General features: G+C 43.6%; 1 protein-coding gene across 1 annotated transcript in view; it reads left to right on the forward strand.

Annotated features, from left to right (window-relative positions):
• Positions 1–9,271, forward strand: part of LOC111150675 (TNF receptor associated factor 5) — a 44,403-nt gene extending 35,132 nt beyond the window's left edge. The window contains exons 9-12 of the mRNA XM_022508207.1: positions 880–972; positions 5,299–5,439; positions 7,071–7,239; positions 8,091–9,271. Coding sequence (XP_022363915.1) covers positions 880–972; positions 5,299–5,439; positions 7,071–7,239; positions 8,091–8,668 — 981 coding nt within the window. The 3' untranslated portion in view covers positions 8,669–9,271. The remainder of the gene's footprint in view (positions 1–879; positions 973–5,298; positions 5,440–7,070; positions 7,240–8,090) is intronic.
• The last annotated feature ends 12,668 nt before the right edge of the window (positions 9,272–21,939 follow it).

Here is a 21,939-nt window from a genome sequence, read left to right on the forward strand (position 1 = left end):
TGAAAAAAATGTATTTGTGAGAAGCCTTTTAAAGAAATCAGTGAAGAGTCCGTACCTTTTCACATATCAAACCTGCGATTATCTTGGCTGCAAAAAGGATAGGGTTTACCTTTTTAGTGCACAATTTACAGAATTGCTTTCCAACTCTAGAGAGATCTTCTTGACAGTTAGTTCTAAACTCCTAGTTGGGCTGTCCTCTAGAACTCACCTCAGTACCAAAGCTGAGGATGAGATTTGTTCTCTGGACGAGGGGCCAATCCTTAACTGAAGAGAAATTGATGGTAAATGTATGCATAGGTCCACGGAATCACCCGGAACACCTAACATTTGCTTTTACTAGTAATATAGGCAGTTTGCAACTCAGTATTTTAATGATTAGGGAAGAAGTCACCCTTTATTCTAGCAAACATATCCTTGGATTTTTGAGGGCAACACGTTTGTGCGGGCTGGAATTGCCATCAGGTTGCGTACCTTTGGCCTTTGGTAGAAGGCAGCATGGAAATGCGTGCTCTGTACGAGACAGAACTCACTTGGGCTTGACGCTGATCTGAAGCTAACCACCCAAGGAGATCAGTTTTATGGGGGACTCGTTGAGAGATGATAACCATATGCAGTCCTAGATTCCCAGCGCACAGAAGGAGATCTGCTTTGAGAATTTTGACTGTGGCCCAATTCTCTGTTTCTGTAAGTTTAAAATTGTCTCATAGACACCTTAGAATCCTAGAGCTGGAAAAGGGACCAGGAGGGGCTATTTTTTCCTGCATCCCACCTTTAGACAAGTAAGCAGAGTTGTCACATTTCTGTTAGTGGAATATTCCTCCACTACCTTGATTTTGGAGTCTTTCAGCAACCTGACTTCCTTTCCTCTTCTTTCTGAAGGATAAACGGGGGGTCCTGCAGGAGCACGAGCATTCAGCCTTACGGGACCACATGCTTCTGGTTTTAGAAAAGAACTTCCAGTTAGAAGAACAGGTAATTATTCAAGGGTTCGCATGGAAAGGGAGGCAGGGCAATTGTTGGGATTGGTAACTGTTGGTATTTTTATATTCTCCTAGGTTTCAGTACAAGTCAACTGGAGGTAGATGTTTTTCTACTAAGTGGCCAGGCAGACTCATAGGAGTATAGAACACTAGAACTGGAAGGTTCCCTTTGAGATCTTTGGGTCCAACCCTCTCATTCAACAGATGAAGTGACTAAGCTCAAAGAAATGTTGATGTGTTTGTAACTTGTAAGTGTTTGTAACAAGTTTGTAACTTGTAAGTAACTTGCAGCATTGAATCACAAACCCATGTCCCCTGATTCTCAGTCCAGTGCTCCACACAAAATACCGTATTTGCTCTCTGCAGCCTAACCGCATGCCTTGTGGTTAATGTTTGGCACCTGGTAGGTGACGAGTAGGTTTTTGATGTTTTGGAATTAGACCAGCGTTACTCTGAAACAACAGTTGACGATCTGTTCTAGGCATTATGGGTTATATATATTTTGCTGTAAGTCTTAACTCCTGCCTCAGAGAAGCTGGGCAGCCCGATGGTGCACACAGAGCTCTTTACTCACGGAGTTGGGATTATCAAGTGAAATTGTGTGTGCACGTGCCTGCCACAGTCGCTGGAATATTCATAATGGACCTCAGTAAATGCTGATTTGGTTGAGTAATTATTATAAAAGTTAATTGTTTTGTTAGAACATCTCAGAGGATCAGACTTCTCAAGCCCGTGTCAGGAAGAGAGGGAGCTGAATTCTACTCTTGCCAATCATTTTCTGATGTCTGGCTCCGTATTAAAGGAGGTGTGTGAGTTTCAAGGTCAGATCTTGGAAAAAATTGGGAAGACCAGTTAAACTGTGACTTTGGTACAGGGCACACTGCCTGGTAACCATTCCCAATTTTTTCTGTACCATTCACCCCACGCATCCATCATCATTCATTCGTTCAACAGACACCTGCCGTATGTCAGGCATGAGGTTAGTTGCTAGAGATTCTGACTGGAGGAGGACACAGCTTCTGGCCTTGAAGAACTCACGACAGTGCAAATAGATAAGATGCTGTGCCCTAGGACACGCTGTGCCTCAGTCTGGGATACGGAGGCTGCAGCACTTTCCTCTGTGGGAGTTGGGGAAGGCTCTTCAAGGGAGGACATCGGAGTTTCACTTTGAAGGAAGAGAAGATTTGTCAGCCTAAATGTTGTGGAAAGAGGGCATTTCAGAAGAGGAAAGACAGGGAGGCATGAGGCTGATGGTTCAAGGAACAGGGGTTTTGGGGTGGCGAGGCTCCTGAGTGTACTGGGGGAGAGCTGGAGACTGGTATGCTGGGTCCACATTGCAGTGGCCTTCTGTGTGAGCTAACAAGTTGCAGATACTATTGTTATTTTTTTAAAGATTTTATTTTTTTATTTGACAAATAGAGATCACAAGTAAGCAGAGAGGCAGTCAGAGAGAGAGAGAGAGAGAGAGGGAGAGAGAGAGAGAGGAGGAAGCAGGCTCCCCGCTGAGCAGAGAGCTGGATGTGGGGCTCGATTCCAGGACCCTGGGATCATGACCTGAGCCGAAGGCAGAGGCTTAACCCACTGAGCCCAGGCGTCCCCATTCGATTGTTTTTTTATTCATTCATATTCTGCCTTGTTTCAAAGGGATTTAAGGGCCAAATGTTTGTCAATAAGAGGAAGCTAATAATGGAGGTTTAAAATGGGAAAATGCAGATTTCCCCCACTATGGAAAAGCAGAGCCATCCTATGAAACCGTTCATAAGCCGAAGGGGTGTAAAGCAAAGAAGCAATTACAATTTCTTAAAAGTGGAAATCCTTTTTGACTTTCGGTTAGTGAGAGCAGATGCTAACATTCATCTTTCATAAAAGCAAAGTGGCATTGTGTGAACTTTTGGGTAGCTGGGGTAGATAAGGACCAGTACATAGCCACCTAATTATTTTTTTGGCTTTAAAAAGTAAGCTAGCTGTGGGGCATCTGGTTGGCTCAGTGTGTTAAGCATCTGCCTTTGGCTCAGGACATGATCTCTGGGTCCTAGGATCGAGCCCCACATTGGGCTCCCCACTCAGTGGGGCGTCTGCTTCTTCCTCTCCCTCTGCCTCTCCCCCTACTCATGCTCTCTTGCTCTCTCCCCAATAAATAAATAAATAAATAAATAAATAAAATCTCAAAGCAAAAAAAAAAAAAAAAAAAAAGCAAGACAGCTGGTCATAACATAGAAGATGGATAGAGGGAGAGAAGAGCGTGAGGACAGGGGGACCGGGCCGCGGGACGTTGTACTAACCTAGACAGTGCAGCGGGGGAGCCTGGCAGTGGATGGGTGGGGACTCCAGAGCCAGGACACCTGCTTTCAAGACCAGGCTCCTTACTTGCCGTATGGGTTTGGACCAGCTGCTTAACCTCTCTCTTGCCTTTCTCCTCATTCATAAAACGGGGTTGCGGTGAAGGTTAAGTGAGCCAATATATTTAGACTCAGTTCAGTGCCATTATCATAAGCAGCTCAATATTAGGCGAAGGCAAGCTCCTGCAGCTGGCGGTGCTGGGGATAGTCAGCCAGGGCGGCGTCTGTGGGGATGCAGAGGGCACGGGGAGAGGTCAGAATGGCAAGCTGTAAGTCTAGAAGGCGGAGGACATGGTAGTTATTACCTGAAACGGGCACTACCGGAACAGGAGGAAGAGCAGAGGAGAGGAGAGGGTGGGGAGAGGAGACACCGAGGTTTGCTTTCCATCGGGGGGATGGGTCTGCTGTGGAGGCGGAAGTCAGCTCTCAGGGTTGAACTGGAAGATTCCGGGGCCAGAGATCACACGGTCGTTGCAGCCATTTGTGTATTCTTTTATAAAACGTGTATCAAATGCCGTCTGGGTGCCAGGCGCTGTGCTAGACTTTGGGGATGAAGAATTGAGTGAGATGTAGCCTCAACAATGTAGTGGAGGAAAAAGAATGTAACAACCCCAGAAAGCAATAAGGGTAATGAGGGTAAGTTACATGCTAGAGTGTGGCCAGGGGGTCTTGGAATTTGAGAGAGGACCTAGCTTGGTGGTACTGGTGAGGAAGTATTTCTGAGAGAAAGTGCCCTTGAGCGGAGACTGAAAAATTGGTGGTTTCTAGATGGAGAAAGAAGCATCTGAGGAAGCAGGACCCAATGGACAGTGGACGTGTGTAGTCTTGCTGGGCAGGGCACATGTGGGACGTGGTTGGGCAGGAGGCTGAGAAGGTAGCCAGGGTCAGATCATGTAGGGTGTGTAACTATCCTCATAGTTAAGGAAGAGGGGGCGGTGACAAGACCAGATTCGTCCCTTCATATTACTCTGGTTGCGGCATGGAGGATGAATTTGAGGAAAACAAGACTAAAGAAAGGGAGAGAATCGTTCATTCATAGAATCACTCAACAAATATGTCTCAAACACCTGCTGATGCCAGGCACCAGACCAGTTCCTAGGGTTACAGTGAACCGTGGGACCCGTGTCCCAGTTCCCATAGAGGTTCCCTTCTGGAAGGACCATGAGGGGTGGTGTAGGACCAGTTGGGAATCTGTGGTCACAGCCCAGGTGAGAAATAATGAAAGCTAAAACAGGCGTTGAAATAAGTTGAAACAAGAAGTGGATATAAGAGTCGTGTTCGTTTTGTTGCGTGTCGGAAGTTGAAGTTGGTACGTATGGATGACTGAATGGATTAGGGTATATGAGAAGAGCCGTCTCGGCTCACACTAAGGCTTTGGTTATTTCCCTCCAATACGTTACAGATTCTAAGAGCATAACATGAATTGCCTACCACTTGCTAAGCTAGCTGTATGCTGTACAGTTTACTTAAACTCCCTGCCCTTTCCTTGTCTGTAAAATGGGACTGATAGTCATACCTCACTCATGGGGTTCTTTGAGTATTAAAAGAGCTAATGAATATAAGGGTAGGACAGACACTCAGCACATTTCAGCTGTTAACTACTGATACTGTGCAGAGAGCATCTGTTGTGGGGTGGTGATTGGTACTCTGTGGTTGTTACAAGTGCGCGCTGAGTGAATGAAGAGAACCAATTCTGAAAATTTAGTCAAGTGATGTCACTGTCGTTACGAACCATCAGAACGGGTTAAGTATAGAAAAGGCTGACAAGAAATCTGTGCGTCTGTTGTTTTTTTTTTTTTGAAGTGCCCGAAGATATTATATAGGAGACTACTGACAAATATTTCCCTAAAAATGTATATATATGTATATATTTTTCTAGAAACACTTTCTTACTTGCAATATTTTCCTAGACATATATTTACATTATTTTAATTTGTATCCGTGCATTTAAATGATCTCATTCACATTCCTGTTACTAGATTTCTGATTTATATAAGAGCCTAGAGCAGAAAGAAAGTAAAATCCAGCAGCTAGCAGAAACTGTAAAGAAATTCGAAAAGGAGTTCAAGCAGTTTGCACAGCTGTTTGGCAAAAATGGAAGCTTCCTCTCAAACATCCAGGTGAGAAACGACCTCTCTACTCATAGCCAAGATTTAGCCTTCAACTGGCAGTCCAAGTTTTTCTTACAACTTCTTAAATGGAGATAATTTCAAATGTAAAGAAAATCTACAAGGATAAGCTAGTGCTTAAAAATGACTGTGTTCGGGGCTCCTGGGTGGCTCAGTGGGTTAAGCCTCTGCCTTCGGCTCAGGTCATGATCTCAGGGTCCTGGGATCGAGCCCTGCATTGGGCTCTCTGCTCAGCAGTGAGCCTGCTTCCCCCTCTCTCTGCCTGCCTCTCTGCCTACTTGTGATCTCTCTCTCTCTCTCTGTCAGGAAGATAAATAAAATCTAAAAAAAAAAGAAAGACTGTGTTCTCAGATTCGCTCATTGTCAGCATTTTGTCCCATATCTCTGTCCGTCTCTCTGTTGCTCTATGTGTTCTTTCTGAACCATTTGAAAGTAAACTGTATATGTCAGGGCCCTTTATCCCTACAAACTTCAGTCTGTGTTTCGTAAGAATAAAGATCTTCTTTCACATAACCCCAACATTTAACAGTGTCCGTACATGTAACATTGATATAATACTTTTATATAATTTATGGCAGTTGGGGTTGTAATTAATATTGGACCAATATTAGTTCTTTGATGGCAAATTCTTTGAGAGATTCTATAGTTCTGCATTTTGCAGTCAACAAAGTGAAACTATTTATTCCCTTGGGAAGAAGATGTCTTAGGCAACACTAAAATATAGGAAAAATGATTTTGCAAATCGTGAATGTTAAAGAACCGTAAACACATTTCTGATGAGTAATGTCTCTGTTGTAATTACAAAATTTATAGTGAAAAAGATTTGAAGACATGGGTATGGGTTGTATTTTTGAAATGTGGACTCTCCCAGAAAAATGCAGCCCATGTGTTTTCTATACTTGGTCTGTGTGTGTGTGTGTGTGTGTGTGTGTGTGTGTGTGTGTGTGTGCGCGTGTGTAGAAAAAAAAAAGGAAATCCCCGCCCACCCCCCAAAAAATAAAAAAAGGAAATCCTTCCTATGGTATTATCTCAATTCTGACCTTTTTCTAACCCAGAAACTCTTCAGAGTTAAGGAACTGAGGGGCAAGGGTGCAGGGGTAATACAAGTCTAGTTTTGTTCAATCTCTTCCATCCATGGAGAACAATCACAAGTTCAAGCCCTCCCTCAGGGCACTTCCTACCCCCTCTAGTGCTCAGGCCCAAACGGGTGGGTCTCCTTCCAGCTCATTCTCTGCCTTCTAGCAGAGTGGGAAGGGATCAGGAGAGTAGCCTCTGAGAAGGAAGTTGTAAGGCAAGGGGAGAGACAATAGAACAGAGATACAAACATAGGTTAGAGAACCAAATGGCAAGAAATTGAGGGAGGAGTAAAAGTCAGATGAAGAGAAGTTCAGCGATTTGGAACAGGAGCTGGGACCGGGTCGGGGAGGAAGATATTAAGTGGTTCATCTCTCTGTGATCCTCCCTGAACTTTCCTCTTCTGGACTGTGCCTTTTTCGTTTCATTAATGGATTAATTAAATTTGAAATGTTTGAGTTGAAAACATTTAATCTCAGTGAATTAATTACTAAGATAGTAACAAAAAAAATTTTTTTTTGACATTATGATCCGTGTTGTACTGAAAGGCTCTCTCCAGTCACATTGACAAGTCTGCTTGGCTAGAAGCTCAAGTGCGCCAGCTGCTGCAGACGGCCAACCAGCAACAAAGTAAATTTGATCTGAGGGCTTTGGTGGAAGCGATTGATACGGTGAAACAGAAAATCACTCTGCTAGAAACCAATGATCAAAGACTAGGTATGTGTCATGTTTTACTTCTCTTTGGATGATTCTGTGGTCTGCATTTAGCCAGATGGAGAGTCCCAGCTGTCCAGGATAAACAATGGCTGAATCTGGTACTTGTGAAATAGAACAGCATGAGACTCTAGCCACTCCGGGGTCGGGGGGTGGGGGGTAGTGATGGAGGGCGATGAGGGGGGGCTGGAACAGGCAGGGGGTGGAAATGGGCCAGGAAATTCCAGAAACAGGGAGTGGTGGTTTTTTTTTTTTTTTTTTAAAGATTTTATTTATTTATTTGACAGAGAAATCACAAGTAGGCAGAGAGGAGGCAGGCAGAGAGAGGGGAGAAGCAGGCTCCCTGCTGAGCAGAGAGCCCGATGTGGGGCTCGATCCCAGGACCCCGAGATCATGACCTGAGCCGAAGGCAGAGGCTTAACCCATTGAGCCACCCAGGCGCCTGGGAGTGGTGGTTTTTTAGGAGAGTGGGAAATGATGAGAAAGCTAAGAGAGAGATGTGGCGGAAACTTTAAGTATAGAAAAATATAAAAGGGTTTGGCTCTTTAAAAGCCTCCCAGTGATTAAATAATGAGGCTCACCTTGCTAATGCACGCTAGTTCAATGCGGGGCATCTCCTCTACACTTTGGTGAGCTTCTGTTCAAGAGTATGAATTTCTCTACTCTTGCAAGACATGAGATTCATTGAGCTAATTATTAATACAAAGGGTCCATTGGTGGACAATGAATTCGACTCATCTTTAGGATGTCAGAATTTTATTGGTTCTCTTCAGATACCAGAATTCCACTTTGGGCAAATTCTAAAGACAGCTTTGAGGCCTGTGGTTTCTTTTTTTTTTTTTCCCCCTTTGCAGTTGTTCTGGAAGGGGAGACTAGCAAACACGATGCCCACATTAATATCCACAAAGCCCAACTGAATAAAAATGAAGAGCGATTTAAGCTGCTAGAAGGGGCCTGCTATAATGGCAAGCTCATCTGGAAGGTGACAGACTATAAGATGAAGAAGAGGGAGGCGCTGGACGGGCACACGGTGTCCATCTTCAGCCAGCCCTTCTACACCAGCCGGTGTGGCTACCGGCTCTGCGCTAGAGCGTACCTGAACGGGGACGGCTCCGGGAAGGGCACACACCTGTCGCTGTACTTCGTGGTGATGCGAGGGGAGTTTGACTCCCTGTTGCAGTGGCCGTTCAGGCAGAGGGTGACCCTGATGCTTTTGGACCAGAGCGGCAAAAAGAACCACATTATGGAGACCTTCAAGGCCGACCCCAGCAGCAGTAGCTTTAAAAGACCTGACGGGGAAATGAACATTGCGTCTGGCTGTCCCCGCTTCGTGGCGCACTCCACTTTGGAGAATACCAAGAACACCTACATCAAAGACGACACCATGTTCCTGAAAGTAGCTGTGGATTTAACTGACCTGGAGGACCTCTAGTCCCTGTGTGGGGTGATGAAGGGCGTGCCGGGCCAGAACCACGGTGGAGGATACCTGTGATTATCATATGGATGGACCAGAGCTCAGTACACATTTGTAGGGGCTTGTCACCCCTGATGTTTGAAGTCAGTTTAAAAACTTCTCAAGCGCTATCTGCTTTTTACATTTTACTCTGTCCCATTTTGAAACTTAAAACACTTAGACTATCCTCATTATTTATATTTTTATCTCTCTTAAAAGATGTCAAGTTTCTTGAAAGCAAGGTCTGGGGCCTCTCTCTTTTACTGGTGCTTGGCATGGTGTCTCAGAGCAGGCACTGTGTGGAATGTTACCGAGGACACAGAGGAAGAATTGAAAATGCCCCAGCATTTTATTATTTGGCCTGCTGATTCTAGACCTGACCATAAGCCTGCAAAAGCCATCTTTCAGGATAGGCTGTCCCCATTACACAGTTGGGTGGTGTGCTTTCAAAGACAGTAGGCCTGGTTTGGACCAGATTTTATTTGGTCCAGTACTAAATTTGTGGAAATCACTATGCCTCTAAACATTTTCATTAAAAAATTACCAGTAGTCAGCAAGTACAGTTTTGCAAGGCTGCATTAGAACTGGTGAATAGAGAGATTTTCATTCTTCCTGTTGATTGTGTAGTGTGCGTGTGTGTGTGTGTGTGTGTGTGTGTGTGTGTGTGTAGAGATAGAGTACATACATATATAAATGGAGATATAACCATCCAACTAAAGGTCATATTTTATTAGGTTCAACCATGTGAAAAAAACTATTTTCATACATCAGAAAAGGTCAAGTATTAACAGTTTCATGAGGTTCAGTTCAGGAAATATATATGTACCTGTATATGTATACACCTAGTTTAAAGGTATTTTGTAATAATAGTAAGTTAATGTGAGGATGGGCAGCATTTAGCAAATGACAGAGAAAATGTCGTAAATGAATAAGGGAAATTTAAAACCTAGGGAGAACACCATGATTATGCCGATGGTGTCAAAAGTATTCTCATCCCAAACTGCGAAAAGCAGTATCTCCTATTCTTTTTGAGAGAACTTTTGAATTCACAAATTGGTATAAAAATGGGCATTTATATAAACTTGTGTGACTTTTCTTGTCAAAGTTGTGAGTACTTTGTGAAAACAGAGATGATTATATTCTTAGGCATCTGTCTGTGTGGGTCTCTCTACAAGGATGTATATATAAGTCAAAATGAGTCCTTCTGTCTGTTGTTAACCGTAAGCTGATCAAAAAAGTACCCAGTTTTCCTGAGCCACGTCATTGTTACGCAACCCAGTGTTCACTCACACTCAAGCTGGCTCCCTTGAGTGCGTGAGGGCAAAGTGCCATGGGCTGAGAGCCCCTTAATGCAGCTCCCTCAGGTGTTGACCACGCACCTTACACCTTCTGAACAGTTGAATCTGATAGAAGAAACGTGATTTTTATACCAGTAGCTTCTGGAATAATTGGAACTTTCTTAATCTCTTCTGCGAAATTTTTTAAGATGCTAAAGACTCGTCATTGCAGAAATCATGCCAAAGGCTTAAATTCAAAGATGTTTGTTCACAACGGAAGCATACTAAAGAACCACACTGTAGCCTTTGAACTCGGGTACTACTGATGGTCGAACTCGGGTACTACTGATGGTCAACGGACTGACCTCACCCAAGCACCGCTCACAAAGCCTGACCCACTGGTTCTGCGTGTTTGTTTTCAGTGTTTTTAATCCGGTCCAACTCCTTGGGACTAGAAGGTCATATTGTTATCACTAGTTTGAAGTAGTTGGTATGGAAAACATTTTAAAGTGAATTTAGCACTTTGGTTTTATGTTCTAACCAGCTTCTCCATATAAATAGCTTAAGTCATGGCATGGTTTGCTTACAAGCTCAGAGTCCCTTCATCATCGGAGCAGTGATCATGGAGCAAGGTATTCCAGAAGAAAAAGCACCCCTTTCTCAAAAATAAGAGTCATGATTTTTGTTTTAAAGAAGTGGATCCATGTAAACTCTTTTCCTCTTTTATGATCGGAGCAGTTATTTTTACTCTGTATCAGAAATATTTAAAGATTTTATTTTTTAAGTAATCTCTACACCTAACGTGGGGCTCAAACTCACAGCCCCAAGATCAAGAGTCGCGTGCTCTACAACTAAGCCAGCCAGTCACCCCTCTATCAGAAACACTTAAATTTTTATCTCTTTCTTTGTCTGATTTAAATTCATAATGAGGAGAAATATACTAGGCATAAAAGGGAAGTGAAGAAGCTGGAGAAAGGTATGTACAGGATTAAAGTAGAGTGGAGAGGTGGGGGACATATCAATGCATATGAACAGAACTGCGTTCTGACCCCTGATGTCCAAGTTTGATTTTTCAGGGAAACAAGAGATAGTCCCAGGCAGTGTCCATTCACAGTGCCAGTCTCGAATGCGGAGAAACAGAACGGAGAGCCACACCCTCTTTGCGTGGTCCTTTGGGCAATCAGTCCAACTACCACTTTTCTCTTCGAAAGTGGTCGGAGACATGGGTCTTTGCCCTATGTAAGAATTCTGGACTGGAGATAAAGCTCTGATGGACACACAGTAGGGCCCGAGGTGGCGAAATCACCTGAAAACCCCACATTTTAGGGAAGGAGGAGCCGGCAAAGCATTTGGAGAAGGAATGGTCAGAGGGAAGAGCAGTGCTAAGAGAGGTGGGAAGGCGGAAGAATGTCGGCAGGACCAGATGCCCCTCTTGACGACAGTGCACCCCGCAGCCAACTCTGAAACTCACGGTCCCCGCCGTGCTGCTCCCCACCTCAAGAGCGTTTCTACCTCTAGCCTTTGCCTTAAGCTGCAGCCTCAAATATCCAATTTGCACATCTAATCTTTGAAGTCCCAAAGGTACTTTATCTTTTTTTTTTTTTTTAAGATTGTATATATTTACTTCACAAGCAAGAGAGCGCAAGTAGGGTGAGGGGCAGAGGGAAGCAGGCTCCCTGCTGATCACCTGGGATCATGACCTGAGCCAAAGGCAGGCAGACACTTAACCGACTGAGCCACCCAGACGCCCTCCGAAAGCTACTTTCAAGTCCACTTCAGAACTGGAGGTCTTCCGGCTCTCCCCACCACTGCCAACCCATGACTCCTCCCCTTAATTCCACCCCAGCTAATGACCTCATCCTCCAAGCCAGAAGTCTGGACACTATTCCAGATTCCTCTCTCCCTTTCTACATCCAGTCACCCACCCAGTACTACAAATCTGACCTCCAAGTAATTTCTTTAAACTTACCCCTATGACCTATCCCTACTGTCTACTACTTCTCAACTACTGCCTTGTTTGAAGGCCTACATTTTTTGCCTCACAACTATTTTATTTTTTTCTTTTGTCACTGTCACATCTAACCTCACACGGTCACCCAGTAATCTCTAAAATGAAAATCTGAGAGAGACTCCTCACTCTACCTGCTGTGGCTGCATCACCCACAGGAGAAAGCCAGGCTTCCTTGGCATGGCATACAAGGCCCCCCATGCCTGCCTCGGCCCCTCTGGTCGCCTTCTGCCAGGCCCCCTTCCTCACCTTTAGCAATAGCACGCAAGCTGACTGGGATTTCTCCGTGCTGGTGCTGCACTTCTCCCTGGAACTCTTCTCTAACCTTACCTTTTTCTTTGCACGGTGACTTCTTTCTGTTTATGATTCGGCTGTGGCCTCGTCTTCTCCAGGATACCTTCCCAAACTCCTCTCTCAACACACCCCTGGAACGTCCCTGAGCCGACCCTTCACTAAGTCAACAGCCCCTGCTTTGTGTTGTGTACTACCTTCTCTGTTCTTCAGTTGGTGGACTTTTTTTTTTTTTTTTTTCCCAGAAAACAGATGTTAATTGGCTATGTGTTTGTCAGGTTTTTGCGTTAGGCACAAATAGAACAGATAGTGTCCCTGTCTTCGTAAAATTTATAATCTGGATTTCAGACACACACAGTGAACCAAAATGCTTAATGTGTCTATGTTCTCAGCCTCCTGGGTCTCTCAACTTCTTCCCCCTCTTTCCTGAGAAAGGTGGATCTCTCAGACCCATTTTGAATGTCTTTGATGCAAGAGAACAGGCAGAAAGCATGTACAAATAAACACTAAACCCATGCACAGGAGGATTTGGGGGCAATGAACAAAGAGAAGGGAATGCAAACCTATGAGAACGGTTGAAAATTGTGACTGGATCCCCTTCGATAATTTTTTTTCTTCCAAGAGACCCATGTTAAGAACTGAAATACATTTTAAAATTATTTTTGGCTGCTTGACACTTATTTGAATGAAACTCCACATGGAGACCAGACTCTGGCGCCAGCATTTATAAGGCATTTGAACCAACAGACAATAGAAGCTGTGGTAAATGCCTTGAAGAAGATAGCGGAGCACAGTGAAAGAATATGGGGCCGGGTTGGGGAGAGTATGTGTACACTGAGGGCTGTCAGGGAAGGCCTTTGGCTGAGGTAACATGATATTTAGCGTTCATATGACAGGTTCTTGGAATGTCCAGCACTTTTGAACATCCCTCTAATACCTGAAGGGTTTCCTGTGAGAAGACTTGCTCCCGGACCCCTTTTGCAACCCAAGCAGAGCTGACCTAGGCATGGTCACACAGAACTTCAACTTGAAAGATGAAGTCAGAAAGATTCAACTTTATTGTTGCAAGAAAGATTTGCAAGGCGAAGAAGGAAATGTGCCAAAAAAACTCTGCCTACCCGGTGGTGAGAGTGGCGAACGTCCCAGAGGGAGAGCCCTGAGTTTCGAGGCCTGTGTTTGTGGAAGTTGTGTTGGTGTCAAGTGCTGGTGGGAGCAGTGGACTGTCACTACAGCCACTCGTATGTCTGGCTGCTGGTCTTCTTGGGGACTCTGTGGGCTGCGCAATATTGATCAAGACCCGCTCTCAGCAGGAGTGGATTCTGTTGTAACTAAGAACCTGACTGAGTCAAGCTGAGACCGGAAAGATGAGTCCGCCATGATGAGTCAGTGTAGGTGGGATGAAAATTCGGGGCAGAGGGCACCGAGGAATGAGAGGGTTGGTTTAAGGAACCAAGAGGAAGCCTGTGTGGTAGTCTCCAGAAGAGGGGACAGTGGCACTTGATGAGATCAGAAGAGGAGGCAGGACCCAGAGTGTAGTGTTAAAGTCAATGGAGACTGTGGTTTATGTAAAGTGTAACAGAAGTGGAAATAATTTTGGCAGGGGAATACATGGTCTGATTAATGTGTTCTGAAACTGCTCTGTGTGGGACATAGATTAGAAGGGCACAGGAGAGGACATGGGAACAGTATTAAGGTTATGTCATACTCCACTGTGTCTGGGTCCTTACTAAATCATGAACTCCTTGAAGCCAAAAACCATGGTAATTCAAGTGCATAGAAGGTGCTCATTTTATTAAACTGAATAATATATATACAATAATGTGTTATCTTTATAACAAATCTGCTAGGCAGGTAGTATGCCATTTCATAGATGAAAAAAACTAGTGATTAGAGAGATCTACGTGCTGCGTGCTAGGCAGTGTCCTAAGAATTTTACATACTAGTTGTATATTAACACACTAATCTGCACAATAATCTTATCAGGTATACGCTATTTTATTCCTGTTTTACAGATGAGGCAACTGAGGCACAGAGAGGATATATAATAAGCTCTAGGTCACACAGCTAATAAGTGGAAAAGCCAGGATTTGCATCAGGGCGATCTGGTTTCAGAGTCTCTACTCTTAACCACTAGATAAGATGCCTCATAAAAATGCTGATAAACTCCGTATGTTTATATAAAAATAGGAATTTAATGAACTAAAATATAATAAGAGAACCACTAGATAAAAATTGAACATATAACTTCCAAACTACTAATGAAAAAAAATCTGGAGAAAAAAAAAAACTTTATCAAACCAAAGACAGAAAGGAGAAGAAAACAATAGGAAGTACAATACATAGAAAAAACAAGTTAGAATTAAATTGAAGCACATATCTAAGAAAGGGTTAAATTTTATTTTTAAAGAAGGAAATATGTCCAGTGTGGGGGCACATATATACACTTGTTAAACACATATCTAAAACAAAACAGAGGGACACCTGGGTGGCTCAGTCAGTTAAACGACTGCCTTTGGCTCAGGTCACCACTCCAGGGTCCTGGGATGGAATCCTGCATCAGGCTCCCTGCTCAGGAGGGACTCAGCTTCTCCCTCTCCCTCTGCCATTCCCTCTGCTGCTCATGCTCTCTCTCTATCAAACAAGTAAATCTTTTTAAAAAAAATAAGAAGGAATAAAAACAAATTAATTTAAAAAAATAAATTAATTTTAAAAAATTTGACAGCCTAAAAAACAAAGGAAGAAATTAATGAAGGCATACATTAATGAAAGAGAAAACATTTCTAGATAAAGGTTATCAATAATAAAATCAATCAAAATTAATAAAAAATCAAAAGGTGGTTCAATAAATCTGATCAAGAAAAAGGACTCCAACAGAACATAATGGACTATATAAGAACAAGGTGAGATTTAAAAAAAAAAAGTTAATACCGGAGTATTGAGAGCAAGATGGAGTCTCTGATGTCCAGCAGGGACCGGTATCAAGCAACGGGCAGCCGTTAAGGACACTGCAGCCACGAGATATCACTGAGACCAGCACCAGCTGCTGACACCCTAGGGCTGATCGTGAGCACAGGCACAGGAGGTCTGCAGGGCCCCTGCAGCAAACTGTCAGGCTTTCCAGACCCTGAGGCCTCTATGTCCGACCACTTAAATAAAAAAGGCAGCTGCTGGGGCACCTGGATGGCTCGGTGGGTTAAAGCTCCTGCCTTTGGCTCAGGTCATGATCTCCAGGTCCCCGCATGGGGCTCTGCTCAGCAGGGAGCCTGCTTCCACCTCTCTCTGCCTCTCTGCGTACTTGTGATCTCTGCCTGTTATATAAATAAATAAAATCTTTAAAAAAGAAAAAAAAGGCAGCTGCTGCTGAAGGATCTGCCCCATTGATCTCAGAACAGACCCGAGATCCTTCACTGTTTGTACATAGTAAGATGCCAGTGCCTAGAGCCGACCTGGACCTGACCCAGGCCTTCTCTCAACTGTGCGCCCACAGACGGACTGCGTGTTTGGTTTATTAACTTCCTACCCCCTGTGGTATCTTATTTTCTGGGTGACTTGGGGTCTCCTTTGTGTGCTATGGAAGAAGCCAAGTTAACCACTGGTAAAATCTCATTGAGTTTGGAATCCTGAGCCTGCTTTATAATTATGTTAATCTTGGTTTATGATGGAATAAAGCTTATGGAAAGCCACCACTCCTGCGTGTGCCTTCACAGCGTGTTCATGACACAGAGACAATTTAATACACAAAATTTGAAAATGTAAATGAAAGGGATCCTTTTCTAGGAAAAAACATACATTTAATCTCTTAAAAAGGTCACTACACCAGATGGCTTTAAAGGTGAGTTTTTCAAACCTAAGGAATAGATCATTCACACGCTAGGTCTATTCCAGGTTATACAAAAAGAAATTAATCTGAGTCATTTTGAGATCCACCATAAACTAATAGCAAAACTGGACAAGGGCAACTAAAGAAAACCATAAGCCAGTTTCGCTTATGAACTTATGTTACAGGATTGCAGGGTTCCTGTCTCACTGAGTCGGAGAATGACTCTCGGGAACACAAAAAGGTGAAGAGAAGTGAAAGTTCATTAAGTGAAGGGGAGAACAGAAAGGAAAGAAGCAGCTCTCTAGAGTGAGGGGGTCCCAAATGGGTTGCCACTGAGGGCTTTTAATGGTAGTCTTTTATTGAGAACTGAGTGGGAAGCTTGTGGCCTTGAGACTCTTGTGCCATCTTGGTTTGAGTAAGGACTACTGATAACACCCTTACTGACTTATCTTTGAGGATTGGTCATTTTCTGTGATACACTGTAGCTGCCAAAGGAAAAATATTCCCAGCTATCCGAGGCCAGGCTGTCTGTTCCCTTATTTTTTGTTCGCTCTGTCTTAAGGCTTCTGCCTGCCAGGAGCAGTCTCAGAGCCCAGCCAGGGGCTCCCAGTCTCTCCCTCTATACCTTTTAACCCTTTCCTTATTCACTTAGACACAAAAATCCTCTATGAAGTACACAGCAATTTTCATCCAGCAATGTACTGGAAGAATACAGAGCAGGACTCTAAGGATGGTAGAGATGGTTCAACATTAGAAAATCTATTATTGTAATCCTATTGCTGCAGGGTAATGGAGAAAAGCTGTATGATCATCTGTGAGACTAGTACTGGAAGTATTTGGTTAAAAAAAAAAACCCCACTTCTCATTTTAAGAAATAATAAAACAAATTGGTAAACTAGAAAAAGAACAAAGTGCAGTGTGTGTTTTTGTTTTTTTTTTTAATTTTCAAAAATCTTCAGAAAACATCATGAGGGATAAGGTAAGATGCAATCCATGTGACTTCTGGGAAGAAGGAAGCGCACCCTGAGGCTAGCTGGGTGTTGTGTTGGATTATTGGGAAAAGACAAAATTGTTATTTACAGATGAATTCTTACCCAGAAAACCCAAGAGAATTATTTGAAAACAAAGGTTCAGCGAAGTGACCACAGAGATCCACACACTAAAACCCAAACGATCCCAGGGTACAATAAAAAGAAGTCCATTAGGAAGAACATACAAACCAAAACAGCAATAAAAACTGCCAGGAAAAAAAACTAAAAAGAAATGTGCAAACCACCAAGAAGACTGCAAGGCTGCAGCTGAACCCCAAGGGAAGACTCGGATTAACGGGAGACACCACCACAGTGCAGGACAGGAAATCTCAGTATTGTGCTGAGAGCAAATTTGGGCAAGCTGATCTACAGGAAAACAAATCCCAGGACACCTCTGCCATTTGGCGACAGTCCATTACAGAATCTGAAATGGAATCCCAAACAAATGCCGGAAAAACGCTGCCATTTGGCGACCTTCTGTTACAGAACTCGGCCATAGGGCTCCAGGTTCCCGATGTGCCTGGAGGAAACGCCCTACGAGGACCGCCGCAGCCAGCGACAAAGGAACCCTGCGCCGGAAGACCGCGCAGCCGGAAGAGGCCCGTGGCCGCGCCCCTCCTTGCGTCGTGGGCGGGGCGTTTCCGTCCGGCTGACGCCCCCCCGCGCGTCCCCGCTGTGCGCCAGCGTGCGGTTTGACGTCCGGCGCTGCCGCTGGTACCTGGGCAGCAGCGGGCAGGGCCTTGGAACTCGTCCCATGGTCGTTTTTCCCTTGGTTTCCAGTACGTGATGGCCACAGAGGGAGTTGTGGCTGGAAAGGGGCCGCGTGGCGTTTTCTTCCCACCTTGCCCCTCCGCCGTGCTCCGTTAAAGTGTCTCCGCACCCTCGGTCACCCCCTGTACCGCGCCCCCCCTTCCTCAAATGAGGCCGCTTCCGGGGCTCCAGGTTTCCCCAGAAGGTGAGACCTTTCTCGTAAGCTCACTCATCCTATCCGGTTGCCGGCCTCTCGTACAGATAGCGTGGAGGGTGTGTTCTTGGTCTGACACTTTCTGGCCGTTCTTGCCACTGCGACGGGTCCTGCAGGTGCACACCGTGGAAATGTGCCCCTCCCCCAACTTCTTTGAATATACCTTATCTGTCTGCAACAGAACCTCCCATCTTCACACAAAAGTCTCTTCCAAGGACCATCCGTCTTAGCACAGCACCTCCTCCCTTCCTAAAACCAATCTTCTTATTAAATAATAGCAACAATTAACACTTAAGGAAGGAATGCCTGAAGGGTAGGACACTCAACCGAGCACTCCACAGGCATGGTTTTATTTAAACATTGCAGCAATTTCTTAGGTAGAAACAAATGACAAAACTGAAGCGCAGAAAAGTTAAATAATTGGCGCAAGGTGTTGAGAAAGGTCCAGGTGAGGCCAGGTAGGGAGAGACAGGAAAGGGGCTACATAACCGGGCTCCCAGAAATTCCAGATGTGGAGAAATGTTATAGACAAGATATTGGCCAGAGGGAAGGGAACATAACAAATCCACCTTGTTTGTCTTAAATGTTATAGATGAGAAATGTACCAAATTCCCTGGCCGGTTTTCTTCTATAAACCCCCTCAGTGGCCACCCATTCAGGACCCTCCTCACTCTAGAGAGCTCTTTCCTTTTGAACCTTCGCTTAATAGACTTTACTTCATGCCCTTTTTGTCCTTGAGATTCATTCTTCTACTCTGGGAGACAAGAACCCTGTAACCGTGCAACAGTGACATAGCTTGGATGTGGTGTTGACATTGAATCCATTATGTAGCTCACTGGAAAGCAGGTGCTGTTATCCTTTCTCTTTACCAAATACCTGGGCATCCTCCTTTTTGTTGCTTCTGAGGATTTTTTCTGAGTGCTGTCTAGGAACCGTCAAAGCTCTCCTCACATAGACCCCTGAGTGTTACATTTTACAAGATATCTAAGCTCTGGGCTTAATATTTTGCATCCCCCAAATGTGCTTATGCTTCCTTAAAAATGTGCTCCTAACCCAGTACTCACTAACCAGCCCTTTTCCTTTGCCTCAAAAGAACTGTCTTATTGTCATCATGGTTCTCAGCCAACATTTGAGCAACTAGTTTACGTAAGACAGTAAAGATAATTAGAGTTTTAAAGATCTCTGAGGTTCCTGACCACAAGGAGAAATATGAAATTTATTCACAAAAAGACCAACAAAGAAGCACATCAGCATTCAGTTGCACAGGAAAGTTCTACTGGAGCCAAATTTTTGGACAGATTTGTTAAGTGTTAGATTGTATCCTCATCTGTGAAATGTTAAGTTTAGGCTAGATCATTAAAGTTATGTGAATTTTATTTCAGAGAAAGGAGTGATCACTACTGATGTGGGAACTGTTGGAGAACTATATAGTGTGTGTGTGTGTGTGTGTGTGTGTGTGTGTGTGTTATTCTTGATACATTATAGAAATAAAGATTAGGTTGAAGGCTTAGCACATTCTTTTTTTCACTTTGAACATCTGATAATGGTTGTAGTCTTGCTCTAGAAATAAAGTTCCCATCATATAACACATTTTACTCAAATTTTAGAAGATTCGTGGCTCACCCCTCCCTTCCAAAGCCTGCATGTTAAAGACCCTTGAATTAGGAAAATAAACTGAACTGCAGTTCAAAAGACGAGACTAAATCAGGTGTGGAGGGTCCTTATCTTGCAGGCAGAGTGGAATCATTGGAAGTTAAGAAGTAAAGTCTGGCAGGGGTGCGAAGGATGAATTAGAGTGGGCAATGGCACTGAAACTGGTTAGGCAGCCAATGAAATAATTTAGGTAGATAGTTTAGGAGCTATTACAGGGTTATGCCAAAGAGTATTGGGAATGGGGGGGGGAACTGCAAGAAATATTGGCAAGGACAAATGAAAAGGATGGATATAGAATTGGAAGATAGGAAGGAGTCAGTGATAACAAGGTTTGAGGTCTGTACAGCTGCAGTTACATATCTTCTCTACTTTGTCTTCAGTTTTTTATTGCACTAGGTCATTCCTGTAGCATACATGCTCTAAGAGGAGATGTCACTACTGACCCAGTGGATATTGAAAGAGATACAGCTATATATTCATAAACTCAAAAGCTCAGATGAACTAGACCACTATCAAAGCTATCAAAATGTACCCAAGAAGAAACAGATAAGCTGAATAGTACTGTAAGTATTAAAAAATTGAATTTGTATTTAAAATCTAGGCGTACCTGGGTGGCTCAGTCAGTTAGGCATTCAACTCGATCTCAGTTTAGGTCTTAATCTCAGGGTCGAGAGTTCAAGCCCTATGTCAGTCTCCATGCTGGGTGTGGAGACTACTTTAAAAAATAAAATAAAAAGGCCCAGCTCTGACACAGTTTTCCATTTTTAAATTTCCTCTCCACCATTTTCTCTTCTTTCTGGAATTCTTACTATACTTATAGGCCTCTTGGATTTATTCTCTGTAATTTCTCTTTTTTTCCTCTCATTTTTCTTGGGAAAAAAAAAAGGCAACTTGGAATCTAGCAGGTAGAAGCCAGAGATATACTTAAATATCCTACATGCATTTGAAAGCCCTTCACAACAAAGAATAATGTGGCCCCAAATGATAATAAGGACAGGGCAGAGAAACTCTGCCCTAAGCCAAACCACCAAAATCTCTTCTCAAAATACTGTAAGAACCATTTAAATGGGTTTCCTGCTTCTGCTTTTACCCGTATGCAGTCTCTTCCCCCACAGAACAGCCATATGATTTTTTAAAAACACAAATCAGATTTTAATCAGGTTTTGACACTTCCTGCTTAAATTCTCCTGTTGCTTCTCACTGTACTTATGGTGAAACCGCAAGTCCTTAAACATGAAGCTGATTTCATAGTTTTACATTGTCTGGTCCTTGCTTTCTTGTTACCTCGTTTCATATCATTCTCCCTCTGACTGTGCTTGAGGTTAATGCATCTTCTTTCTGGACATCAAAAATGCTGAACTTCTACCTGTCTCAGGACCATTGAATTTGTGTTCCATCGGCCTGAAAGTTTTTTCCTATGAGTTTTCACATGGTTGGCTAATTTGGATCCTTTTTTTTTTTTTTTTAAAGATTTTATTTATTTGAGACAGAGAGGGCACCCACAGGAGTGCGGGGTGGGGCAGAGGGAGAGAGAGAAACAGGCTTCCCGCAGAGCAGGGCTGTATCCCAGAACCCTGAGATCACAACCTAAGCCAAAGGCAGATGCTTAATCCCTTAGCCGACTGAGCTACTCAGGTGCCCTTGATTCACATATTTCAAAGCTCAGGCCAAGTGTCACCTCCGCAGAGGCAGGTCCTTCCTGTCCAGCAGGGCGTTATCAATTATATCACCTGTTTATCTTCTTCATAACACTTTTCACTAGAAACTGTTTTATGGGTTTTTTTTTCCACTTGTCCCAAAACTAGAATGTAAGCTCTGTGGATGTAGAAATATTGTCTGTTTTGTTCACCACTACATTTTCAGTACTGGATTGAGACTGAAGTAAATTTGCTGTATGACTGTGTGAACTACGAAAAATACGTTTTACCTACCGAAATGATTAAGCCTCCAGAAGAGCTTGGTTTTACTTTAAAATGCACGTTGATCATGGATGATTCAAGGGCAGTGTTTATTAAACGATGAAGGATTGGAGATGGGCAAATAACAGAGCTGGAGGAGTGATATGTTCACTGAAGTTTTAGGACTGCATAAGACTTCTAAAAGAGCAGTGTTTTGCAGAGTGTGGTCTCAAGGCTGCTTGAATCATTGCAGGTCTCCCTCCAGATCTTCTAAATGGAGATTTCTGTGTGTGGAGCATAGGAATTTG

Source organism: Enhydra lutris, unplaced genomic scaffold (assembly GCF_002288905.1).
Source record: "Enhydra lutris kenyoni isolate GAN:26980312 unplaced genomic scaffold, ASM228890v2 scaffoldscaffold24, whole genome shotgun sequence".
In the NCBI taxonomy this organism is placed as follows: Eukaryota; Metazoa; Chordata; class Mammalia; order Carnivora; family Mustelidae; genus Enhydra; species Enhydra lutris.